At 45.2% G+C, this 26,948-nt stretch overlaps 3 protein-coding genes across 3 annotated transcripts in view; 2 read left to right on the top strand and 1 right to left on the bottom strand.

The window, feature by feature from the left end:
• The window catches only part of Mtr4 (exosome RNA helicase Mtr4), a 36,000-nt gene extending 19,476 nt beyond the window's left edge, over positions 1-16,524 (top strand). The window contains exons 17-26 of the mRNA XM_065445258.1: positions 165-239; positions 1,396-1,524; positions 2,091-2,201; positions 5,746-5,838; positions 5,935-6,030; positions 10,382-10,545; positions 12,516-12,678; positions 13,650-13,812; positions 14,947-15,051; positions 16,225-16,524. Of these exons, the coding sequence (XP_065301330.1) occupies positions 165-239; positions 1,396-1,524; positions 2,091-2,201; positions 5,746-5,838; positions 5,935-6,030; positions 10,382-10,545; positions 12,516-12,678; positions 13,650-13,812; positions 14,947-15,051; positions 16,225-16,277 (1,152 nt within the window). The 3' untranslated portion in view covers positions 16,278-16,524. The remainder of the gene's footprint in view (positions 1-164; positions 240-1,395; positions 1,525-2,090; positions 2,202-5,745; positions 5,839-5,934; positions 6,031-10,381; positions 10,546-12,515; positions 12,679-13,649; positions 13,813-14,946; positions 15,052-16,224) is intronic.
• Fdx1 (Ferredoxin 1) lies at positions 16,288-18,454 on the bottom strand. The gene is made up of 6 exons (XM_065445271.2): positions 18,210-18,454; positions 18,059-18,113; positions 17,861-17,967; positions 17,636-17,723; positions 17,499-17,551; positions 16,288-16,480 (listed from the first exon to the last, which is right to left on the bottom strand). Exons 1-6 carry the CDS (start codon positions 18,355-18,357, stop codon positions 16,377-16,379), a joined length of 555 nt encoding a protein of 184 aa, XP_065301343.1. The 5' UTR covers positions 18,358-18,454; the 3' UTR covers positions 16,288-16,376.
• Positions 18,455-18,623: 169 nt separating this feature from the next.
• Positions 18,624-26,948, top strand: part of LOC135912733 (VWFA and cache domain-containing protein 1) — a 69,844-nt gene continuing 61,519 nt past the window's right edge. The window contains exons 1-2 of the mRNA XM_065445256.2: positions 18,624-19,284; positions 25,104-25,166. Coding sequence (XP_065301328.1) covers positions 18,919-19,284; positions 25,104-25,166 — 429 coding nt within the window. The 5' untranslated portion in view covers positions 18,624-18,918. The remainder of the gene's footprint in view (positions 19,285-25,103; positions 25,167-26,948) is intronic.

Below are 26,948 nucleotides of genomic sequence, written 5' to 3'. Positions count from 1 at the left end.
CACATCGTCTGCTGTGTAGCCAGATTGCATTGCCACAAGAACTTTTGTCAGTTTAGATCTGATTGGGTGTACTGGCAACTATAGCAAGCGTGCACACTAGGAAAGGTTCGGGAGCTTTCTTTTCTTTAATTTTTTAAACATTTTTTTTGCTGTTCTTGTTTCAGATAAACAATGGCACTGATGACTTTGGCTGGGGTGTGGTCATCGCCTACTCAAAGAAGAAAGTTGTTGTCGCAAGAGTGAGTCGTTGTGATTTCTTTCAATTCACTCTGCCGTCTCCCCGCTTGTGCTGTTGAAGTCAGGAAGACCTACCTGATGTGTCTCAGTTCTGAACCACTTTTTTGTGACTGCCAACCACAATGGCTCAGTGGCTATGGTGCTCTGCTGATTAGTACGAGGCTGCAGGTTCAATTCCCAGCTATAGTGGCTGCATTGTAATGGATGCAGAATGCAGAAGCACTCGTGAGCCCTATTTTGTTTCCACATCAAAGAGTCGCATGTGATCAAAATTAATTTGGAGCCTTCAACTATGGTATCCCTCATAGCCCACTCTGCAGCCAGGCAGTGTTTCACTCCACAAGTCGACATTTAACTTTTAAAGCGAATAGCTTTCTGTGGCTCTTTTGCTCGCTTCTTGTGGTGAGCAGTTGGGCGCTAGTGGTGGTTGAACTTTCACCATCGAAACAAAGTCGCCAATGCAAAAAGTGGGTACTCTTGAGCAACCAGGACAAGGACAAGCGCATGTCCGTCTTTCTTGTTTCCGTGGTTTTATTTGCGCTAAGTTACTACTTCAAATATGGACGACCAACTAGCCCAACAATCAACCCTCCTGCTGTGCTCTCCTCCTCGCACTCTCTTCACTCTCGCTACTTTTTTGATCCCCCGCTGCACTCCACGTTCGCTCTCATCTTTCGTTGTGCTCGTTTGCTCAGTTACAAGGTAGGACACCGACATTCGCCACGGGAACGGGCGCCTAAGAGTTGCCTTCTAAAACTTGTTATGATATTTACGCCAAGCCAAGGTGGTCACATAGTCCATGGTGATGTTTAAGAGTTGCCCTCTAAAACTTGTTATGATATTTACCCCACGCCAAGGTGGTCACATAGTCCATTTAATGGTGATGTTTTCTGAAGATGTGCACATCCATATTATGTCGCAAACTGTTTATGACCATCCATGATTGTACGGAGGCAATGGCGACTATGTTTGCACAGTCATGCTTCAAGGCTTGACAAAGGTTGAGGTTTGTTGTTGTGGTACTGTACTACATTTATGTAGCAGCAAAAAAAAAAGAAAGAAAGGTAGGAAAAAAAGAAAGAAAGAAATAAAATGTTGTAAGGGTGAACATGGAGGAGTGCTTGTAATATATCAGCACTCTTGCTTGCCTCTGTCCAGGGACAATCTGGCCTCAAGGACCCTGTGGTGATTGTGGATGTTCTTCTCAACGTTTCCAAGGAAAGTGCCCAGACGAAACTCACATCAAAGTTGACGCCTCCCAAACCGGGAGAGAAAGGGGAAATGCAGGTTGGTGTATACCTTGTTCAAGCACTTTGCTACTGTGGGCCTTACTAGAGCTGTAGTTGTGATAAGGGATGATGGTTGTGTCAAGTCTCTTACGGATTGATCAGGAACTCCCTCGCATATTTTATCTTTTACACATCAGTGTAAATGCAAGACAAGATCTCACGCTGTAGTGACCTACTAATGGCTAAGTGGCTATGGCTTTCTGTGAAGTCACAAGTTTGATCCCCAACCATAAGAGCTGCATTCCTATGGAGGCACAATGCAAGAGCGCTTGTGTACTTAAATTTAGGTCTTCTGAGGTGAAACCACCGTCCTGTGTACCCCCCATTTCTCGTGTATGCATTTCTTTTGCTGGTTTTCGTTTTAGTTGACTATCTACCCTGCACTTAGCCCTGCTGTGCAGCATCCCCTAGATTTAGGTCCACATTAAAAAGAAAACCCAGGCAGTCAAAATTATTCTGTTGCCCTCAAACTGTGGCACCTCTCATGGCCCGTGATTGAAACCGCATAATTTAACTTTTCTTTGTTTCTTTCTATCTTCACTTTTTCCTGTCTTCAATTTCTAGGTGGTTCCCCTGACTCTTGACAACATCACCAAGATGAGCACTATTCGCCTGTTCTACAACCAGGACCTCAAGTCTGCCGACAACAGAGCCGCAGTGCTCAAGTCTATCAAGGTATGTTGTTATTGCTTGGTATGGGTAGCTGTGTGTACAGGCGCAGCCACTGCTAGCAGGAACACGGGAGCTCGTGGCATCGCTCCACATAACGCCACAAACAGTGTCTTATGAAGCCTTGGCAGACAACTCGCCGGGCTTTTCGCTGGGCTTTTTATTGTGCCTGCGCCACAAGAGTTCATGAGGCGGCAGTGTTGGGGCTCTCCGTGGAGCAATGCCATGACTCCTGTGTTCCCGCTAGCAGTGGCCACACCTGTATACTATGTGCTAAGCATATGAATCGCATTCATATTTCATGACAGTGTCTTTGCAAAAGATGAAGGACACAAGGAAGTGGACAGACATGACAGTCTGCTCATCCAGAGAAGTGGACAAATGCACACGAAGGATGTGCTTTCTGCATCCCATGTTCTTTGTTGGTGCCACTTAATAATGCTGTTTGCGGGTGTGTGGCGCCCTCTTTGTGTGGTCCTCCAACTCTAAGCATGTGGCAGTGCTTAGCAGAGCATGACCTCCAAGATCGCTGGTGCAGCTGCTCAAGAGAGACATGTTTCCAGTGTTCTAGAGACATTCCTTTTAAAGGGACACTAAAGGCAAATACTGAGTCGACGTGAACTGTTCAAATACCATTCCAGAAACCTAGCAACACTTATTTCGTGCCAAGAAAAGACTTAGTTTACGAGAAAATTGCATGTGCAGGGTCTGAATACCTTTTTCGAAATTCAAATCTCCCGCCACCCAAGCGAGGGAGTGGTGATGTTGCATGTGCCTCAACCCCCTCTGCTGCCATGGGTGAGTAAAACGGTGCAACGCTCTTAGAGCAGTGGATTCGCTGCTGCGGCTGCTTTTTGGTCAAGTGGCAACGAACGTTCAAGCATCACGCGACATCACATGGAAGTTGAATTCTCTGCTACTTCTAGGCTGCGCAAGTTTCACGAGCCAGAAAAACCAGCGCAGCGCTATGCGATAACGAAACTAGTGAAACGCGAAAGCGTGGGTAGCACGGAGTCGAGCGAAAATGAAACCTTTCGACCTCCTGTGTCGTTGTCAAGGGTAATTTCAATGAGCTATTTTTTCTAAATATGAAGCAGAACTGGTCAAGTAGCACTTTAGTTCATGTTATAATACAATACAAGGATGTTATTATGAGTGGTGAGGTACTGGCAGAAGAATTTAAGTAGGGAGGGCTTTTGTCATCGAGCAAGCGCTCATTTGTCGCGGGGGAGTCTCTAATCATGTCCTGCATTTATTTCAGTTTCTCGATTATTAAGGGTCTTCTTGCGATAATATTGGCCCCTTAGAAATTTTTGAGCACTGATCTATCACTTTAGCTTGACTTAATATTTGCCTTTAGTGTCCCTTTGAGAACTCGCAGAATTTGTCAGCACGCAATCGTCATATACTAGCATACCTGTGATCGTCAGAGCCATCTCCCATCGTCGTATGCGAAAAAAATGAAGCGTGATGAAATTATCAAAAAAGTTCACAATAATGTTGCTTCACTGCACGGTGAAGACAACACCACAAAGTAAATGCCCATTGAGGCGGTTGCTTAATGTAGTGGACGCCTTTGATAAGATCTAAGCGCATGCCAACAACATAAAGGCTTGTCCGACTTATTTTCTACGTCACTAAACCATGTGGTTCGTGTTATGTGTATATTTTATATTTACAGAGTTCCATAACAAGGCAATTTTTTAATGAGCCCTGTCAACTTTGTTGTCGCATGAGTTGAACGCTAAAGTTCCAGGGTTGACGTTTAGAACTTGCGTGAGTGTTTATCGCCTACACCTAGTTGAGCTTCTTTAATCCTAGAAAACCCCAAATACAACTATGCATTTATGAAAATTATAAGTGAAGGAAAATTATATCTTAATATATGAGGCGTAGATTTGTACAAAAATAAGCAATTCAGAATCAGTATGTTTTATGTATGACAAAAATGGGGATAATTACATAATAAGTATATACAGGAAAAGGTCCCGTAGTTAGAAATTGAAATGGGACCTCCTCATATCATATCAATTAAATGTGTAGTTTGGTAAATAACAAATTATAAGATAATTAGTTAGTCCTTGATTTCCTCAATTATTTACAACTTGAAAACTCACTCAATGGTATAAAATACAAGCTACTGGTATTGTGTTTAGTTTATCATGCTGTAGGGTCTTAAAGGGCATCTCAGGCACTTTTTTAACCGTATTAGGATATTGTCATTTTCAAATGACATTAACAGTCACCGGTAGGGTGGTTCAGTTTGCTTAGAAATTCATCAATAATTTTAAATAACCAATACATGAGATACCAACGAAATGGGTAGCTGCTTCGTGTGACGTCAGGATGAGTCAATGACGTCAGATCCTGCACTACCACAATGCAAACAAGCAGCAGACATGTTGCTAATGCCAAAGAAGTGAAGCTGATGATGTCACCTGACGACACAGGGAACTTTTACAGTTTCTGAACTAGACAGCGGCAATTTAAGTGACGATTTCAACGACAGTGGTGGTGTAGTCTCAGACATCACTAACACAGGGTGCCCAGTAGAAAGTCGTGAGTCGCGAATGCAACCACTAAATTCATTTTTAGGAAAACTAAATGGCTTGCAGGCATATAAACGAGAAGAAAGGGGTTAACCAAGATGCCCAATTATTATTAATCATAAGAAGCCAACAAACATTGTCACCAAGGACAACATAAAGGAAATTACTTGTACTTACTAAATGAATTAAAGAAATTATGAATTGATGATGCTTCTTATGATATGATTGCAGGCATATAGTTTGGCACAGATAATAAGAGTGTAAAAGGGAACATATATTCAAAATGTTAAGATTACTGGACATCGAAAAATCGCTGGAGTTGCCCTTTAAAGTGGTCTTTGAATAAAAGAACATCAACACAGTAGTGGGAACAAACAAAAGGGAAATTATAGTGGCTTTTATACACCAATCTAGCCAGCTAGCTGAATCACAAACAATTGAACACACCAATGGGCACTAACAAATCAAGGGAGTCCAACTCACCGTGCCAGGATATCGAGCAATTACGTTCGCCCCTAGCCGGACACTAACGCCTAATTGTTTGCATGTGCAGCTATGCTAATGATGACACATGCAAACGAATGTGTTTGTCCATTTTGGTGCCCCACTATGGAGCCTTTTGCGAGATGGTCCCACAAGGCGTGCTGCAGACCCCAAGCTGTAGAGGAAGAGGCTACTTCCTTTTGCGCCAGAGCAACCCCGCTGATAGGTGGTCTTCTTAGAGAAACACTCGTGCCATCTCTAATACTATTCTGCAATTGCATCAACCGCGGATGGCGTACAGATATGCGGAGAAGCTGGATTACAAGAGACACAAGAGCCATGCTGGGAAAACAATAACAGAGGGTGCATGAGAGCCAAGCATCCCCACATGCTTAAATAAAAATTTGGAGGTACCAAAATGAGCATATCAAAAGCTGTACATTTGGCATTGCGGGGTTAACAAGGTTCTCTTTGTTGTTTCGACTTTCTTATTTTTATTATCTTTCATTTCCTATCAGGAAGTTGAAGAGAGGTTTCCAAAAGGCATCCCGCTTGTTGATCCCTTTGAGGACCTCAACATTAAGGACATCAACATGAGAGAAGTTGTCAAGGTAGGATGCCTTTAGTTCACCTCTTGTCACCGACGTTTGTCTTGTCACTCCAACGATTGCAGTTTGAGAACTTTGTGTCTGGTTAACGTTTCGCAGAAAATCGAGGCCTTTGAGAACCGGATGTATGCGCATCCACTGCATTCGAATCCTGACCTTCCGAAGATCTATTCAGAGTATGAGAAGAAAATGAAGGTGAGAGAGCTATCTTTCTTTTAAAGCTCTTTTTAAAGGGAAGCTGAAGCGGTTTTCAATTTTCATGAATTGCTGGGAGTGGGAAGAACAGACCTAATAATTTACGGTTCCGAAATTTTTTTCTTCGTTTTGGTAATATAAGGGGCGGAAATCGCTTTCTAAATCACCCCCGCGGACACGCCCCCATCGCTTCCCGAAGCGCCGGGTGAGGAGGTTACCAGAGGAGAGAACCGGCGAGAGTGACGTCACTGGCGGGGACCGAGCTGCCGGACCGGCGTGCTGGCATGCGCTGGCATGCCTCTTTCCGTCCTGCGCTTTACTGAACGACGCTACGAGAGATTTGCCGCCGCCGCCGCTCACGTTTGTTTTGCGATTTTCGTAAACTGTTGTTTCCTTCTGTGCTGTGTGAGTGCCTACAGCCAAGGGCGCCCAACATGCCCTCGTTCTGTGCAGCATTCGGCTGTGCGAACACACGCGGGCGAGACGATGTGGTGTTTTGCAGGTTCCCGAAGCACAAGAAGCTTGCAGCGCAGTGCGGTGAGGAGAGATAAGTTCGTGCCAACGAAATCAACTGTGCTGTGCTCTGACCATTTCCGCGATAGCCGGATAGCCTTACGACAAATGCGGAAACGCGTTGTTGCTAGCGTTGCTATACTCCGTTTCATACATCAGGTGCAACGCTCTGGAGGCTTGAGATACTTCTTGCAGTGGCTGCGTTCGCACTTAGAAAAAGTTCGGTGTTTCTTGACCCGATTTTTGAGAAAACTTTTCATATATAAGCTCAGTTCTGAATGAAAAAAAAGAATTTACCCATAGAAAAAATCCGTGTACTTATACGGCTGCTAACACGTTCTTTTAAATCAATTTTCTTTTCGGCATTCTTTAATTGCAGCCCGTCGCGGCAGCTTCACGTGCATGCTCGCGTGAGCAAATGCCGCTGGCACGCTGCGAACCATAGACGGAAACGCGCGCAGTAATAAATTTTGGTAACCGGACTTCGTGCGTAGCTTCCACAGCGTTGCACCTGAGGTATAAATTGGAGTATAGGCTTGCCTAGTGACATTCGACGTACGGTTGCAGTTATCATGTTTACCACATGGCGGTGCTAAAACTGCCTAATATCTTTATGTCAACAATAGCATGGAGCGCGCATACCGATTCTTGATCGAGCCACAATCGCAAAGTCGTCGAACCATATTCTGAATATTGCACATATAATCCCCCTGACCATCTCGATCTGGATGTGTATGATAAGCAACTTCCATGACTGTACCTCGCAGCACTGCATGTGCGCGCTTTGAAACGCGGCACTTATGTTCGCGGTCGTGTATCAACGCTCAGAAAACCACGGGACTTCAGACAAGCAGCGGCAAGGTGCTTGACATCGCGGAATTGTACCCGTGTTTACAATCTGATGAGAAGTTAGTGCTTCGGCATTCTTCCAGCAGCAAGTTCCCAGTGACACTTTAGCGCATTTTTTCTCCCGTCATTGGAACGTGCAGCTACATGAAAAAAAAAAAAGCATACGTAACAGCTAAGATTTCCAGCGCGCGAGAAGGTGTACACATCGCTCTCGCTTTTGGCACACTCAACATCGTCGTTGCCGCCATCGTTTTCCGTATCGGCTGTCGGTTCGAACATGTACGGCGAAAATACAAGCTGTCCGAGACAGCAAGAACGTTCCATAATGCTTACAACTCAGCTATGCAGCCAGAACAGAACAGCGTGCTACGCTCTCAAACGGCGGCGCCGACCGGCGACTGCCGCCACTGACGTCACAGCGGCTCCGACCAATCACGGGCAACAGCAGCGTTCGCGCGATACCCTGAGGCGCTGGTGCGCGTTTTCATGAAAAAACAGCCGCTTGCGCTTGTTTCCGCCCTTTTTGAACGAGATATTCGTGTTCAGGGGACTCAAAACTGTAGAATGCCGCAGAGAACTCATTTTTTTCGAAAAGTGTTTCAGCTTCCCTTTAACAGGGATCGGGAATGGAGGTTTTTGAAACTGAATTGAGTAGTGAGCATAGCTGCTAACTCTCCCGAAGTTTCTGTAAAGCTTACAAATTTGGGCTCGTGCAATCTTACAAATGATGCGTTAAGCTTAGCAAAAAAGAAATTCTGCTTGCAATAAAGTTTCGCTAGGTGTTCGACCGTACCCTTGAAAGTCTTTGAAAGAGCACTAGAGGGGCACTTGCTTCGAGCAAGTCTGTGCCCACAAGTTCCTGAAACAGGTGAAATTGGCAACAGCAAATTTGCTGAAGTAGTCACAGCATTCCTGCATAAACAATGCATTACTCTTCAGTTTCTACTGTTCCAGGATTGCTGCTGTGCTTGTTTGTTGCATTCAAAGGTAAATCATCGTTAATACAGTGTGTATGTATCACAAACGGGAACATTGCAGGCATTTGTTTTGTTGATAAATGAGGATTTATTCCTAATGTATTTTTCATGGCTTTTTTTGTAACATGATCACTTCTTTAACCCGTTAAGGCTTTTTGCCGTACATACATGGCGCCGCTGATTCGTCCCGCATGGTTCTTGATGTACATGTACTGCACCAATCTTATGTGTGATATTTGGGATGAATTTGACACCACTGGTTGTTGAGAGGTGCTGTCATCTTCTGCGGAGTCTTGCAGTCATTTGAAATTGTGTTTCCGCTCACCAAGGCGCACAATTCGGTTTGTTTACTTCCAAGCCCTCGCTAACGTGGTCACATGCTCATCTTCTCCTACCTCCAAGGCATGTGTGGAGGAGATGCTATTGTTTTTTTCAACCGCCGCTGTTGTGTTTCCAGTAGCTTAGATAAGGTCCTGCGCAGCCAAAGTTCAGAGATACTAATTAGTTTTATTTTTCCTTGCCTTCAGTTGTGGTTCGCGTATTCCTGTACATTGGGGCTGCGCGCAGTCATAATTTTGGTATAACCGCATGCAGTGCTTCATCTGCTCAAGCATTCTTCTTCTGACCCCTTTCTGACATGTTTCTTCCTCTGATGAAACATGTTTTTGGGACAACAAATTGATAGCCGTAAATTTTGTGACATGTCTCGTGATCTTTATCTGTATAGTTTATTTGTGCATATACTGTTGGTGGGAGTTAAGTGTTTTTGAGACAAAATATTTCAAGAAATAAACTTTTGCTGTACGCATGAGTTCTTAGCCATTTCCTACCACTGGAAACTGCAATGAAAAAAATTACCTCTCGATGGTGCAGGAAGCTTGGTCCAAGCAGTATGCAACTTTAGTGACAAAAATGTCGTACAAATTTGAGTTGGGCAGCATTCAGCAAATGCTAAATACCATGGAGTCTTCTACAAAAATTAGTTGAGGGAACTCCGGCACCAGTGTCTACAGAAGCCGTAAATATGGCAGTTGAGCCAGATTGAGAATTAGCCACGGTACATTGATTTGCCTAAACTTCATTCTTGCAACTTCAGACGTATTTGTGACATTGCAAATTAATTATTTTCAACAAAGTATTGCATTCTAATGCAACAATTTGCATTAATTGTGCACGTGGGAAGAGACTGATTGCCTTGCTGTGCTTAGAAAACTGTTGAATGCTTGGAAATTTAGAAATATGCAGCATAATACAGCCGATCCCAGATATATAGAACTTGAATATATTGAATTATTGTTTATGTCGAAAACATCCTCCTGGTTATCCCATGCAGAAGCACAGCTCAGGGCTGCGCCTGTATCGAACTCCTGTTCACATCACAATGGGTATATCAAATGCTGCACTGCACTACGCTCTTGCAAGTGTGCTTCTACTTAAGGGCTACAATCACTTCCCATGCCGTCGGAAATATTCACTTTCGACAGAATGGCACAGCTTCAAGAGGTACTGTTAAACAAGGCATTGAATCTGAAGGGCAGTACTGCATGACATGGAGGAAAAATTAATAAGGTGTGCATCTCGGTTTTACTTACTGCAAGTATGGATGGCTTGTGCAAACTGCAGCTGTGTGTTGTATGCAAAAGCACATCGCCGCGCCGCTTCAGGAACGTGAAAGGCCTCCCGGTCCGATATCCGTTCCAAGAGAAAGCATGGATGACGCTCGTATCTTTTCAACTAGTGACTCTGGGCTTGGGATGCTGAACAGGAGGTGCCTGTACCACCGGGTTTGTCTTGTAGCTTAGGACTTTCCGTTGCGGTCATGGTAGCAGAACAATTGTAGCTCCCGAGTTCCCTCTAGTAATTTTTGTTGGAAACACTGTGCTACGTACCACTTCCACCGCATCTCAGTGTCACTTGCAGTGAAGTGACGAAGTACATAGTACTTTGTTTTGTTTGCTTCTCCTCTGCGTTTTTTTTTTTTTAACTTAGGCTTTCAATTGTTAAACGTGCAGGTTGCGCAGGAGATAAGGGAGGTTAGGAATGAGCTCAAGAAGGCCAAGGCACTGCTCCAAATGGAAGAACTCAAGTGCCGCAAGCGAGTTCTCCGGCGGCTTGGTTACGCCACGGCTGCCGATGTCATGGAGATCAAGGGCAAGGTCGCCTGTGAAGTCAGCAGGTGGGCTTGTGCACCGAGCGAAACCGCTTGCTTGTGTAGTCCGTGGAGTGGTCAAGGATGTTTCGGTAGAGCAAGGCAACAGTGCCCTCTGACACACCCTGGGGGACGTAACAGTGCCCCCTGGATGCTATAATTAGACGTGACCCCCCCAGCAAAAGCATTGCAGGAGCTGCTGCGCTTGCCTCCATGCTCACGCGCAACAGCAACGACAGTTCAGGGAAGAGGTAGAGAGAGAAGAGGCAGGAAAGGGTACAACCGGATCCTGTATAGACGCAGTCGGGAAACGGGTCACTAACCTTACCTCTCTGCGCTCATGGCAGTTCACCTAATATGGCACGGGAGAAAGAAAGTGCATCGTCAAAAAGCATCTCTCATTTGGACTCTCTCCAGTAAAGGAGTGAGTGAATGAATGATGCGTATCTCTGTGTTCTGTGTACTACGTGAAAAAACACAAGTGGTGCAGGCAAGGTAACATGTAACATCACATCACAACTGTCATTTGCAGTCAGCATCACCGCCAAATACCATCAATGAACGCAAACAGCACAGAAAGCTTCACTTACATCGATTCCCACAGTGTCTGGGATCTGCATATTTTGGGGGGCTTTTGTCGTTGCCTGGTGCAACATCAAACATTAATTGCTGTCAGTTTCACTAGCTGTGGCAGGTGATAAGCAATAAATTCAATTCTTTTTTCTTTATTTGCAGACATAGAACACACAGAAATACCAGAACTGGTTGGACCCATAGCCACAGGCTAGTGTCGGGTCCCATGAAAAATGAATAACAATTGCAAGTACAAAGCAATTAAAATACATCACGTGCATACACGTGATGTATTGAAGGGAATTGAAGGGAAAAAATCCTTGCATAACACAGCCCCTGATTTGTCATGATGACTGTAATGTCAAAAGCAGGATCCTTGTTACTTCCTGTGCTGTGCAGAGGCACCTCTTCCAATTTTTATCCGACTGCACTCATCCCATGTCAGCGTAGTTGAGTTCGTGGGTGCGACTCATTCCTGACCTTGGTAGTTGCATTACAGTAGGGACGGAATGCTAATACGCAATTGAGGTATTCATGCATGGTAAGGAATCCTGGCCAGTTGGCATAAATCAGAGCTTCACCCACCATAGTGACTCGGTGGATGTAGCATTCTGCCACCTGGCGCAAGGTTGCAGGTTTTATGCTGGGGTGGTGCAGCTGCATTCCGATGGAGGCAGAATGCACTTTGATTTAGGTGCACATTAAAGGACCCTAGGTATTTCTCACTGACCCGGAGCCTTCCACGATGTCGTCACTTATAACCCACTGTGCAGCAGTGGAACGTTTATATCTTTAGATCAAGTCCACCGAGGCCTCTGCTACCTATATTTTTTAACTGATCCGCCAACACAGCGGATCAGTTCTCCATTCAAGTTGAAATGGAGAAAAGAAAAATTGGGCATGTCATGTAATGTGCAAAACAGATAACTGGTGGCCCACCAGAGTTGAAGAATAGGTATCAAAGCAAAGGGCACGCAGTTGAGGATGGCAGAAAACTAGGTGGTGTGATGAAATTAGGAAGTTTGCAGGCATAAGACGGGGTGCAGCTGGTGCAAGATTGGGGTAATTGCAGATCACTGGGACAGACCTTTGTCCGGTGGTGGATATAAAACAAACAGATGGTAATGGCTGTGTGCCTCAAGTCGAGTTCGGGCCAGCTTCATTGTTTTTTTGTGCACATGAGCTACTGTACTCCTCGTGGGCCACAAATTAAAGAGCTGACCTTTGATAGTGCCCGAAGTGCACTAGTAGCCTGACTGTGTGTCGATCTTATAGCTTGCAAAGGATTAGTGTAGCGTCTGTGATAGTCTTCTGCGATTGAGCGTGACATATTTTGTGCAACTTGACTACACCTATAAAGCACCAATGCATTACCCTAGTTTTGCCTCATAGCTTGTTCTTCTGACTTCTCCATTGCTGTGCAGTGCTGATGAACTGCTTGTCACGGAGATGATCTTCAACAACATGTTCAACGAGCTCAACGCGCACCAAGCGACAGCCTTGCTGAGCTGCCTCGTCTTCCAGGAGAAGTCAAACGAGATGCCCAACCTCACCGAAGAGCTGTCTGGCCCTCTGCGACAGATGCAGGTCTGTGCGAGTGTCCTTGCACATGCAGCAATTGAGGGCCCAAGTATAGTGTTGTGCTGCATTGCCTTCCGAGTTGCTTGATGCACACAGAAAAAATTGCTCTTCAAATACGTCCCAGTTTCAGTTGAGACGCAAGCACTGGCAGCGATAAAGTATTAGAATAATCACACGAAGTTCTGTTACTAAAATTGCAGTAAACATTCACTCACTAACTAAGCACACAAGATGTCACCTGCCCTATGACGCACATGAACAGAGTTCACTTGATGTCCGCGAGCACTCACGGTCAGAATGCTGGTCCGATCAGGAGCCCCGGCAGTGGGTAGTGCACATGCTTGTCAGAAAGCGAACATTCCGTACTGCCACTCCCTTCGCTATTTCAAACTGTGTGTATGTTAGCTTGTGGTGCTTCCGTACTATGCCTTGCAATACAGGGCAGGGCTGCGTTGAGTCAGTATGGTGGCAGCATGGAAATCGACCTTGGACAAAATTTAACATGTAGAATACATTTTCATCGCACAACGTTCAGGTTATTCTGTTGAGTTTCATCACTTGCTTATTGACTTCTTAAATTGCTGTAAAAACTGCATAAATGTTTTCTCTGTTGGAGCCTGCACCATTGTTTTCTTTCGCTGCTATATTGGTGTGCAGTTGTTTTCTCCACTGTGTACGGATTTCAGAACTGTTAATGACAGCACGCCGATGAGTTGTTGGGACTTCAGAGCACCGTGCGGCACTTTCTCCACTTCAGTGCCCTTGTCTCACTCCAGAGCATGCATTGTTGCATTGTCTACCCACAGAAGCAGCAGATTTTGGGAACCTCTAGGCAAGCTTCAGAACTCCTTACAATAGGGCACGTGTGTGTAACCAGTGACACTCCAGAACTCTGTAAAGACACGCATGATGTGTGGGCAGTCCAACTTCAATGGCTCACGTGTTGTAAACTTGGGATGCTGTTGGCTTTGCCGCAGGACATAGCGCGGAGGATAGCACGCGTGACCAAGGACGCCAAGCTGTGCATAGATGAGGACACCTACGTCAACTCGTTCAAGCCGCATTTGATGGACGTCATCTACTCCTGGAGCAAGGGAGCCTCCTTTGCACAAGTCTGCGGCATGACAGACGTGTTTGAAGGTTGGCACTAACGCACTGCTGGAAGAGCCTCTTTCAGTTCGGGCATCACCTATCCAAACAAGAATTTTGTTCATAAGCTAACAGAATGAATGGGTGGTGCCCAAAACACAGCAGCATGACATATTTCCAGCTCCTGCAATTACTGCTTCCGACTCCTGCAGTGCGTAAAAAGCATGGCCTTCGAGATCAGCTTCTATTACTCTGAGGAAGCTGTTGCTCAAAGGTGCGATTTGGACGCCACCTGTATAATACACTGGCAATTTAAATTTATGAACCCAGAGCTCAAAATGGGTTGAGAGAGGTGTCTCTATGTCGCATAGTGTTATACTAACAATCAGTATACTAACTTTACTAACAATTAATTTACGAAACACTTATACTAACTAGCACACTGGATATGTTGGTGCACTGGAGTGTATTCAAGTATAGTCTCTTGCAGCAAGATACTTGTTCTGCAGGTGACCAATTTGCAAGTATGCGTGACACGGAGTGAGATCTTAAATGGCACTAGCTGAGGGAACAAAGACACAATCTTCAACTTGAACTTTTTAATTTAATCTATATCGAAGAAGCTTTATCTGACTCTTCAAGTTATCTTCAAATAGCCCACTGCACCTCCCAGTAATGATCACAAATTTAAAGTTCAAATTTGCACCTGCAGGATAGGTCTTCTTTATTATATGTATTCGTTTTTCTCAATGACCATTAGCGGGTGGAGTAAGCTACCAGCATAAGTGGTTGGCTGCAAGACTGCCGACTCAATTTATCATAGTACTTTAACCTCCTGCAATAATGCCAAGAGCGTATGGACAGCTATTACTATGTCAGCTCATGTGCATTGCTCAAAGCGGATATTTTTTTCCTGGTTACGTAATAGTTACTGTGGCTTTTCTGTGCCAAGCTCACACATTTTATCTATGGAAAAACAAATTTATAACTTTGAATGTTTTCACCATGAAATCCAATACCTTTAGATGCAAGGGAAAAAGAAAGTTAATGTTACAAGAAGTTAAATATTGCACCCATGCCTCCTTGAGTTGTGTCAGATGATTTGATTCACTGTAGTATTGCCTCTATAGGCCAATGATTTCCTGTGCAACTTTAATTGTTAAAATTTTTGATGGTACCTTTCAGGGAGCATAATTAGGTGTATGCGAAGGCTGGAGGAATTGCTACGGCAGATAATCCAGGCTGCAAAGTGCATAGGAAACACAGAACTGGAAAACAAATTTTCAGAAGGTAAGTGTTGTGATGTCCACGTGATGTGCATAAGTAAATATTTTTTGTACTTAATGGCTCCATGGTCAGATTGGCTGAGCAGTGTTGCAGCTTGCAATCACATGGAAAAAGTGGTCTGTTTGGTAAAACCTTTGGGAATCTCACTTCATGCCAAGTTGTCTTTAGTAGTGGAGGGTAGTATCCTGGTAATCAATCCGTAGGGTAAACCATGTAGATCAATTTGTTACCCTTCGGTCGCAAACATCTGTGGACAGTTGCTTCTTTGTTAATTCTGGTTTGAAATGCACTATAGCTCTCTTCTGCAGGAAGCAAAAGATGTGGAAACATTTCAGGTGGCATTTTGTACAATCTCAGAGAGAACTGTGTGTGTGATCTGGCATTAATAGCTGTGCCTGAGGGCAGAAACCTGGGCTTATTGACAAGGCAGGTCTCACTGAACAGTGCGGGAAAGACAAGACAAATAAGTAGTGTTCTGTAAGCGACTCGTCCTATCCACTTATTTGTCCTGTCTTTTCTACGCTGCTCAGTCAAGCTGTGCCTGCTTTTCACATAGTATTAGCGCTGTAGCATTGAAACTCTTCTGTTCTAGTACAGCTTGCTATTTTTGTATCCTGATTGGATAGTGCGACCAGCTATGTTATGACGTAGATGTGCAGTCTGAACACACAAGCTACAATGAAGGAGTCTTGTTTAAATTCATGGCTCTGTAAATACTCAAAGACAGTGTTATTTTTGTTTCCTTAACAAAATGCAAAGTATTTCTCATCTTTCTTGAATTTGACCCAGTAATGCCCAAACACAGTTAGTTCCACATCAAGAAAAACTTGCTCACCTTTATTTCTGGCTATGGAGAGTACATTTGTATAAGAAAGCTCAATGAACCGTTATTTGAGTACAATCTGAACTACGCTGAGCTATAAACATCTGTAATATCACTCCAGTATATATATAAAAAGATGCTGCTATTGACTGTGTGTTGTTGCCCATGTTTAAATCATAATCCTGAAGTATTAAACCCAGCACAGTATAAGTGAATGCTGAGAATTGCAGGGTTAATAGCATATGTTAAAAAGAAAACTTCAATTATTTATACAGGTAAACACCGTGGTGTGTTTAGCGTGTGTTCAATGTTTTTCAATCTCTTATATGATGTGGCTTCGTCGTGTGTTTCAGCCGTCAAGCTCATCAAGAGGGACATTGTGTTTGCGGCCAGCTTGTACCTCTAACGACGACGTCTGCCGGAAAAATTAACCGAGCATGGTTTTAATAACGAGAAAATCTATACAATAAATCGAATAGCGGCATGGACAAGCAGAGCACCGCTTTTAGTGCGGCTGGGGCACGTGACCGTCAACGTAGAAGTTGCGTGTTGCCATTGGCAATGTCACCTCCATCCCTTCCAAGTCCTTGGTCAGTATGATCTGGCATCCTGTAAATAAACACTTGCATCCTTCACAAGGCTCAGAAACCAAAGTCACCTAGGATTGTTTCCTTTCTTATCTGCGCACAGTCATGACTCTACTGTGCCTCGCCACTGTTTTCGGCAGAATCAACAGAAACGGAAACACTGGTTAAGTGTTGGTTCAGCCATAGAAGGTAGAATGCCAGTGACATCTAAAAAAAAAAATAGAACAGACTGCTTGAGTCACTCTTCTGCAAATAAAAGCAACAAGCCTATGAAGGGTTCTGTTTTCGAGGAGTGGTGGCTTAGTAGCAGCATAGGCCTAATCACATATGGTAGTTTTGATTGCAATTGGGTGCAGTCGAAAGTGACAGTATTAAGAGCTGTGACATTGTGCTCCTGGGCACAAGGTCACAACTGCAACCCCTAGTCGTGATAGCCACACATACTGATGAGAGAAGAATGCAAAAATGTTTGTGTGTTGAAGTTTCGGGGCATGCTAAAAGAAGCCCACCTAATCACAATTGATCCAGAATACCTTGCTATGGCTTGGCTCGTGGCCAAACTACCACTCTGCAATATAAAAAAACCCTATTATTCTTGTGCATTTATTGCAAGCAAGAAATCCGAATGTGCAGTTCCATCCTTCCAGACTTTGCAATGATGCCACTCTTATTTGTACCATTGTGCATTACCGAATGACCTTCAATCAAACCTTTCAGGAAAAGAATATTGTCATGTCTTTGTGGGAGTATACAAGATTGCCCTCCCGGAGCTTCTGGGATATACGAAATGTATGCACAAGAGCTAAATAGCAGATACAATATGACTTGCACGTAGCTCAACTGGACTTTAGAAGAACCCAAGGTTAAAGGTGCAAGCTGCTTTTTCACCTAACTGTAAGAGAGAAGTGGTTTAAAGCAAGTTAATGTACGCATTTTAACATTTTCCAATTTTCATATTGGGTAAGCCGTTTAATATACGGAAATGCCGTATACAAGGATAGATCTATACGCACGCGCGAAAAATTGCAATGCCTTCTTACCAAGCCTGGAGTTCTCTTTGAGGAATGGCGCCAGGTCCAGGAGGTCCTCCTCTCTGAAGGAAAAGGCAGAGGCGAGATTAACTTATTTCGCGCTTTTCTTTCGCAGACTATACGCATTAGGCAGAGGCGCGAATTACTTTTCATCGGGCTCTGGTAGCTTGTCGCAGTAATCCTCCCTCACGTACACGTGACACGTCGTGCACGCTAGGGAAGCTTCGCAAGCACCTGTAACAGTGAACACAACGCCTGCGTTAATAAATCTTGCCCAAACGCTGTCGCCTCGCACAATGCGTGTGCGAGAGCGCGGCACGTATGGTGAAACGTAAACTGCCTTACGGCCCGCGATCTAATAGTTGTCGTACCTTCCACCTCGACGCCGTAGCGATGAGCTAAATACATGAGGTTGTCACCAACTTTCCCCCGTACCGGCACTTTCGATCCATCTTTTCTTACGTAGGTAATATTGACTCTGCAGTGAGAAAGTGCGCAATAAGCACAGCAGCAGTGAACCTGGTGGGGAAAAAAGAAGAGAGTACTGCTAGTTCCTACAAACAACTCACACTTCGTCATCAGACTTGGGATCCTTCCATTCGTAGCGCACTTCGCAGCGAGACTCTGAAAGGGCAAGCGCATGTAGACAGGATTAAGAATGAGCAGAACTTTCCAAGCGCGAAAAGTTTATGAAACTACGAAAGTATTGTATTTGCTCACTGTTTCCCGTGTGCAACCACCTTCGCGCCTGTAAGCGAGCTGCTCTCGAGTGCCCTGGCTGCGAGAGGGAAACACTGACAGGTATATATATGTGTCTAATAACACTACAAGTGATAAGTGCGACATATTTATTAGCCAGGGAAATCATGCTGCCCTTGCTTCATCGCCGAACTGGTCACAAATCAGCTGTTCTTTGCTCCATGTTTACAGCGTGTGGGCGCCGCCATATTGAATCGCAGATCCGCGGCAAATAGTTGTTTTTGGACCGTGTTTTTGAACCTTTCTTAAAATTAAAATATATTTGTTAGATCAAATAATATTACTTTAATTATTTGTATAATAAAATATTAAAAATGTACGTTTTAATTTAGAAAATTACCATTTTGCTACAGACCTATCGCGTTATTGCTTTGCCTTCACCGCCCATTAATGGCAGACGCCGTCGGACGCAAGGTGTCGGACATGCGGCAGTCGGGCGGCTTGTGTGATCTTGTGTTGTGGTGGTGGTCAGGTCGCGTTTGTGGAGCCGCCGCGGTGGCCTTGTTGGTGGGCGACCTGGCACAATGAATCGGCTACAGCGGCCAGCGACGGTCACCTGACGAAGTCGTCGCCTGCTCAGGCTCATCTTCACCGAGCCTCCGAAGAGGGCTTGCAGCGCGGCGGGGTTCTCCGTGCGTGTGTGTGTTTGTTGACCCCCGCTAGGAGGAACATGGCGGCGGGTTCTTCCGAATTTCGGGACCTCCGGAGAATTGCCGCTCTTGGCTCCGTCTTTTTCGTTGTCGTGTGCCTCGACTGTGTGCGGTGTGCCGCGGGCGGCGACGCCAAGCCCTCGATAAAACTGTTCGGGAACATTGGCAAGTTCGCGAACCGCTCCGGAGTGCACGAGTTTCTCAAGAGCAACTTGTTTCTCGCGTCGCTCGCCAAGGAGTCTTCGGCAGCCGCCGGGGCGGAAAGTGAGGCCTCGGATCGGCAAGATGCGATCGCGGACAGCATATATCTGCAAGTGGAAGCGCGTTCGCTGGGATCTCACCTTCGCAAGATCAGCAACGAGGAGCTGGGAGTCACGGCTATGCAGGTGAGCGACCCTAAGACATGTGTCGTCGAGCGGTGCCAGATTTCGTTTCTAGAAGCGACTAACAAGCAAAACATTGCGGTTCTCGCCTTGAGCTGCCAGCTTCCGTACACAAAACGCACGGCTCTTCCTCTGCGAAGCTGTAGCGGGCGTTGGTGCTTTTGCTGCGAAAAACGCGGCACGAGGAGCGAGCCTCATTGCTATGTTTGTGTACGCTTTCGTTTTGCCAGCGCGGGCGACGTTTTCGGGCTCGGGTACGGATATCGTACGCGGCACCTGACAAGCTACGCGCGGTGCCGGCAATTTCCTGAATGGAGTCGATTACTGCTCGCGGTGCGGATGCTGCGACGAGTGTCATATTTCTCTCTCTTTCTTTTTTTTCTTGGCGTCGCTCGTGTGGCTGTCGTTCTTTTTTCCTCCCGTGCTTCGCTGCCGTAGCGCTTATTGATTGGAAAGAGGCGAGGCCGCCCCGACGCGTACGGTCACGTTTTCGCGCTTCTAGCAGCGTGCGCGCCGGGTGCTTTGTGATTATGCTGTGTTTTCTGTCTCTCTTTTGCCTCGAGTCGTGCTTCGAATGTTACGTGACGCCTGTCGTTCATAGCGGGGCTGATCATAGATACCGCTTATGTCGGTGCACTTTCGGAAACGACCTTACTGGCACGTCGGATGGATGAGCGTCCCTGCGTCTTTCTTTGAGCGTTACCGACACCGCAGCTTTTCTTTTTTTTTTTCTTCATCGTTATTCGATTCAGCAAGCGAAATGGCCTCCCTTTCTAAATGATTGTTTTGCCATCGCCATTATCGTCAACTTCATTTCATCTCGAGAGCCCACGAAGGAGAAAGAGCATGCGATCAGTGAACCATGCACTCTCTGTTTTTCGATACCGAACAGTCCGAAACCAAAGTCAGCTACTGTTCTCTACAAATTGCCCGTGTGACGGCTCAGTGCGCTTGCATATCTTGCTTTATGTAGGGCCATTTGGGTGGCAGTGCCTCGAGCGATTTCTCTATAACGAAGTGACGTTTATAACGAACGACTTTCATGGCCCGGTCTGTTTCGCAGCACAGGTGCTCGAACGTAACGTATTTCTTTTTTTTTATTCTTTACGGGTTCGTTATCATTCGCAACCTCATTTCTTTTTTTCTTTTTTTTTTCTGTCTAGTTGAGGCGCACTCATACTTTCGCTTCTTCACTGTCGCCATTTAAAGAGCCTAGCAACTTGCGCTGTATCGCTGGAGGTGGATCTTTAAATGGGGAGAATCTTGGCACCGTGCGTGCGCCGATTATATTGCCAGTGCAGCGTTCGAGATGCCGGTCTCTTTATCGGGGAAGGCGCGATATCGGGGCATCCTCTCCAGCCTCACCGAGCGAACAAAAAGAGCGTGTTTGCCGACCGGGATCGTGTTGGAACCTGCCCCTCGCACGGCTCGGAGGGAGGCCGAAGTAATATCAGAGGCCGGCGATGATACAGCGTGGCGGACCCAGAGATTCACCTGGAATTACTAACGATGCATAGCCGTCCGAGTGACAAATGTTTTGGGGAGGGCAGGTGGGCTGTGTCACGTGGTCCCGTATCTCTAGGAAGGCGCGTAGAGGTCGCGTCCCACAAACCCGTATTGTTCTGAAGTATCGCTTATGTGTGCAGTATTGTCACGTTTTTTTATTATTTTTTAGCCATCCGCATGTGCTGCTACTCAATATATCAAACATCCAACCATGCATTTAATCTTCAACTCGTATTTTCATATTTGGCCTGTCATATTTAGCTGCGTAAACAAAATTGAATGCCTGCGTGAGAAATCACGAAAGAAAGGTTGCTCTCCAGTCCACCTAGTTTGGTTGGATATGATATCATGACTGAACAACCATTTTCATTGTTACGTACCGAAAAGTGATACCCTAGAAATTCTCCATCCTGGCTGCAAAGTCTTCTCACAGCAAAGGCCTCATGCATCTGTAGGCATGCCATAGGTTGTTCGAAGAGCAATGTCCGCAGAATATCTGAACAGAGGTGAACAGAGTCTGAACAGAGCATTTCAGACGTTATGGCTCAGAGCTGTCATATAGTGTCAAGCAATGTCGGACCAGATCCAAGGCACAAGGACACAGTTAGCTCTCCAACCTAGTGAGCTTCCCCACAATGCCATCAATCACACCACTCCACATGCTAGCAGTTGCTCTCATGGCTCACTGTTTCATCGCCATCTGTTTTGGACTGAGATCAACATCATGGCTGTATGATTTTTCTGTTTAGTGGCACTACTATGACCAATGATTAAACCTTAGATTACAATTTTCTTTTTCTGGCACTGATTTGTACAGCTACTTGGAGCTTACATTGTTAGGTCAGCTCACATAGTCCAAAATGCATCTTATTTTTTTACAGCTGTAGCTTCTACAAGTTCTTTTAGTTCTGAATAAATCGATGCATGAGTGCACCAAGTCCTAAAATTCTAAGCTCTTGCTTTTGCTTCGAGTTGTTAATGAATTTGACTTCACCCTTGCATCTGCTAGCCACGTTGTTAGCTCAGATGGTAGAGCGGCTGCCCTGAAAAGGCGGTGGTCCCGGACGAGGACGAATTTCCTTCAACTGTGAGGCTTTTCTTTCGAGGAACCCGTATGGGTTTCCTTTGTAGCATTTGCTACGATTGGGTGGATGTCTCATTTTCCCTTTATTAATTACTTCTCTCCACCTTGAAGGTTTCCGCAGAACTATTATGCCAAATACTTTTCTTTGTTTGAATTAAGTTTAGCAAAGCAGGGTACTGGGTTGTATTTGGTTGCAATATATGATGAATGTTATTTGTGCACCACTTGAAACGAGGACTGGCGAACGACAGACATTGCGCTTGTGTCTGTCGTTTTCCAGTCCTCGTTTCATGTGGTGTGCAAATAACATTGATCATTAGTAAAGCAGGCAACTTGATAATAAGAGACTCCTCAAGTAGAAGATAAGGTGGAGTCATCTGGGCCAGTTCCTCCTCACAAACATGGCCCTATAAGCACTGCATAGCTTGCACAATGTTGACATTCATACATTCTTCTAAGGAAATCATAGTAGGCAACAGCTGGGGCTGAGAATAGGGCTGCCGCGAGGTAGCTAGGTTCTGGATGGGATGGCTGTGCCCCTTCGCGATGTAGGCTGTAGTGTACCCAGGCCTGAAGGACTGTTGGATATAAAAATGTTCGTGACACTTTATTTCCATATATAGTATGACATTCAGTGCCATATATGTATTTAGCTTCTCAGTAGCACTCCCAATAGCAATCATAATGAAACAGAATTAATTACAGTCATACCTCGATACAACAAACACATATATAATGAACTATCTGATAAAAAGAAAAGTAAATTTCAAGTGTTTATCACCAATATCAGCATGTAACGACTATATACTTAAAGGAATATTGGATATAGCAAATGTATTTTTATGTGTAATGCGACTTCATTATATTGCGGTTCCACTGTATGAGTTCTTAAAAATAAGTAATGTTGGGTAGCATTTCACACGTTCAAGAGACATGTGCAAAGCATCACAGTGCTAGACTTGCGTTGCTTCCTTGTGGAGAAAAAAAAACAAATAGGAGGCAGTGTGGAAGTTCTAGCACCACTGGAAAATCAGCCTGAATGTTCACTGCCATTAGAATGCACCACTCTACAAGTGAATTGCTTTGCTGGAGATTGCAGATGATGTCTGCGCCTTTGTCATGCACATTAACCAGACTTGTGACTTATGACTTCCCTTGCAGTGCAGTTACGAGAACATGTGCATATCTGTGTGTTCTATGAGGAGCACTCGTAAAGGTCACACTATCGGCACCATAAGTTTAGAGCATGCGTACCTCATAGGCATCAAAATGAACACATGTCTCTCTAGATTTAGCGGTATATAAAAATCGTATTCTATTTACCGCGGAACACAACAACAGTATCAAAACAATACAAGCGGGGTCCATCAGGAGAGTTGGTTAAAGCATGGGCAGCGATTCGCTTTCCGCATTTCAAAGGATAAAAGCCTGAAGCAGTTTATGCAGTGCTAGTGGCAGTGTACAGTGAGTGTCACCATACACCCGCCGCCAGCTGGAAGTGTTCCCAGTGGACATTGTGAACAAGGGGTTCGTATAAATTTCAAAGAGTCATTTTGCTCTTACTGTGTTCAGTGAGCGGCTTCTTTTCTAATTTTACCTGACCAGATGGTATTCCATCGGAACCCGTGACTACATCATGCTCCAAATTTATGGTTGCAATAGTACAAACTTTATGAATGGCCTTTGTAGTACAGCCACCGGAGGCCCATTTCCAAATAGAATTTTTCACATTGAGTTTTTTATCTGCCACTAAGGTTAGGACTGAACACACTCGTCACAAGGACACTTTCGGTGACCATAGAAACATACCTCTGAAATCTCTTTGACAGATCAACCTGCGTAACACAACCTCAATAGAGTTCATGACTTCGAATGATCACGGGGTTCAGATATCATTGCAAGCTCACACGTAACAGGACCGCAAGAATGAGTCTTGCCAAACCATTTCAGTCTTTCCCTTGAATCTTAGCTGTCCCTTGTATAATTGTAATTATAAAGTGTACCCTTAAGGACAGACAGCCGCAGGGCAATGAAAAATTAGCTGCCCTGTGGTGTTTCTACAGAATAATGCATGTTGAAGTTTCCATATATTGGTAGGCTTCTTTTATTCCAGAAACAATGTTATTGGGCTACATAACAATAAATGGTACATATACCACCAATGTTTATTGCCTTATGGTTGCAGCTTGTCACTGTGGCTGAGTCCTGTATACGTCTTTTACCTGCTTATACACTGAATACTGCTGACAATGGCACCGTGTGCAACTATCTGCCACATAGGTTTATCAACCACATTGATTATGCACAAGTAAATTGCAAATAACAGTTGAGCTGTCAAATAGTGGATGCAGTGTTCAAATTTGGCTATGGAAAATGTCTATCAAAGATTGAGCATGAAATTAAAATACTGAAGCTCCACTAAACAATGTATGCTGATGTTGTCACGGGGTCATCATAGGCAAAAAGATACAGGTCCTAAGCATGCTTTGTGATTCACTGGGATTTTCGGCGTTCCAAAGGACTGCTGTCATCTTGTATGTCAAATTACTGAATGTGATAGTGGCAGCTTATCAAACTTCACCTGCCACAGAATCAGACACACTTGATCAATGCATAACAAGACATGTCATTTAATTGTGGCTTGAGCATGTTCTCACTCTTCTTTATTGTGTGTGCACTTTGTCTAGTGCTTGCATGTAGATTCTTGCAAATAGCCAAGGGATTTGGACACAATAAAAGGTGCACTGCTCTGACACTCGGCTCTGCCATAATAACATTCACGCTGTCCTTATGCAAATATTCATGGGTGGCACATGACTAGTCTAGGTGTAATAACTGGATGTAACAGTTGTAACTGGGGCATTTATGGATATTTTTGCAGCTATTGCATTTTTCTGTCTCAAAACCACAAATGAGAAACTCAAGGATCATCTGCGTGCATTGTTTGGCTTGTTGAGCATGGTGACTATCATTAATGGCTGCTTATCAGATTTGTCATGCAATCGCAGTGGCTTCGAACTGTCATTTATACATCAACCGAAATCGCTTCTTACGACTCCAGCAGGTCATTTGTTGAACATGAATTGTGATAACAAAGTTTAAGGCTTGTTTTTCTGTGTTTTGTATAATGTATCCGCTAGCCTTTTTATAGAGCCTCTTATTTAAAAGCATAGTCATTGTCAAAGCACAGTCTTACAAAACCGCAGCACTCATGTATCTCTTTTGTGTGCAGGGAATCTATGATGAGCTGCCGTTCACCACTGACAACTTTGATGCAGCCAAGCAGCTTGATGAGGTAAGTTTATCATATTTGCGGTGAAACACATGCTGGATCATAGTTGCATGTTTGTGGTACAGCAACACTAAGCCGAACCCTGGCTTAGCATTCCAAGATATCAACGTGATTCGTGACCTCCACGGTAAACGCAGTTATGCAAACTGCATTGCTTCCTAAACTGTCTTCTACTTTCAGTAGTACACACAGCGACTCCGAGCATTCTGTTGCGATGTAACAGGCATTGCTGAGACATGAAGTGTGGCTCCATTTTCTTACGCAATGCATTCACCGTCAGATATGCCACGACCACTGGACAGCATGTCACTACATGAAAGCACTGCGATGCCGAACTAGAACAGTGACCGTATTCACCACCCGTATATATGAGAAAGTAATTTTGTCGGTTTTACTGAAGAAAAAAATATATATATATTCCGAGCAGATTTGTATTCTGACACGGAAATGCTGCCCCTGCTAACGCAGGCTGCTTGCATGCCTCGTGTGAGTCCTGAAGGCTATGGCGTTGGTCGCGAATACATATTTGTTGTGTTGTACTCCTCGATGCCTCCTACGCGAACAATTACACTGGTCACTTTGTAGCTAGCAGCTCCCTCTCTCGCACTCACACACGTTTTTCAGCACCATCGAGGAGTGGTTCGTTGTGGATCATCGTTTCGCGTGCGTGGGCGGCGGCGATCCTTTAGCGCTGGCCGACTGCGTGCTTGCTGGCGCTGAGTGTTCGCGCGGTCGGTTGCGGTGTCTCTGGCTGTGCTCGATGGCCTCCTCTTCGTTCTCCCCTGGGGTCGGTGTGGCGCACAGCTGGGAAAATATATATCCGCGTCGCGTGGCAGAGGCGGCATAGGGCTGTCTTCTCTCCGTTCTCTCTCTTTCGCTCGCCTCTTCTTCTCCTTTCTTGCCCTCCCTGGAGGAAAGAAACTCCCTCGCTCGTCTTGGCGGTGGTGTTGGGGGGCTCGGCTAAGCTCGGCGCGGCGGCGGGAACCCTGTAATTTTGGGAGAGGAGGTGGGTGCCAACGGCGACTGCTCGCAGCGGCGGCGGTGGTGATACCCCCCGTTCGCCCAGGCCCTCTTGACAACACGGGGTTCCCTTCTGTGTGTGCGTGTGTCTGTGGTGTGTGGATGATGAAGTCTTTCCTTGCCTCATCCCGCTTTGCCTTTCTTCCTTCATATTTCTTTTTCTTTTGTTTTTCGACTATTTCTTTTCGTTTCGCTCCCCCTGTGCTTGTTGCTAGCTCAGTTCGTTCCTGCTTTCCAACGGCCCGCCCTCCCCCTCTTTCCCCTCACGAAATCGTCGGTTTCTTGTGGAACGCTGGGAATTTCTGTGTGAGCGGAAGCTGCACAGCCTTCCACTGTGATTGCGTTTTTCTTTCATTCGTTCTTATTGTAGAGCAACAGTACCTTTCTGCTGTCATTTTGTTTTTGCCGAGGGAGGGGGGGGGGGGGGGGTTGCTTTGCGGGAGGGTCGAGAAACAGCTCTCAGCAGTCCCGGGAAGACCTCGTGCAGTGATGATGGCTCTCGCGGCTGCTGTTAGTCGTAGTGCTTCGGCTGCCTCACTTTTCTTAAAGCCCCCCTGTCGGAGGCACCAACGGCTGGGCCAAAGAGAGAAAGGAACCGGTAGAGAGGGAATGATACTCCGTTGGGGAAGGGGGTCCTCTCGTTCACCCTGACTGTGCAAAATCCTCTTCGATCGGAATCTCATTCAGTCCGATTCTGCCGTCAGCTCTCCTCAGCGGCACATGGTAGCGCGCTGCATTTTATTCTTGTTTAGCGCTATATTTGCA

The sequence above is a fragment of the Dermacentor albipictus genome, chromosome 9 (genome assembly GCF_038994185.2).
Source record: "Dermacentor albipictus isolate Rhodes 1998 colony chromosome 9, USDA_Dalb.pri_finalv2, whole genome shotgun sequence".
In the NCBI taxonomy this organism is placed as follows: Eukaryota; Metazoa; Arthropoda; class Arachnida; order Ixodida; family Ixodidae; genus Dermacentor; species Dermacentor albipictus.
Note: the sequence above shows the minus strand (reverse complement) of the source record. Positions and strands in the feature narration are given on the sequence as shown.

Excerpts from the sequence above, each read along its gene's own strand:
- Fdx1 (XM_065445271.2), bottom strand. The coding sequence starts at position 18,357 with ATGATTTCCCTGGCTAATAAATATGTCGCACTTATCACTTGTAGTGTT. Across the intron at positions 18,114-18,209 it reads GTGGTTGCACACGGGAAACA|AGTCTCGCTGCGAAGTGCGC; the intron begins GTGAGCAAATAC and ends TTGCCCTTTCAG. Across the intron at positions 17,968-18,058 it reads CCCAAGTCTGATGACGAAGT|AGTCAATATTACCTACGTAA; the intron begins GTGAGTTGTTTG and ends TTCTCACTGCAG.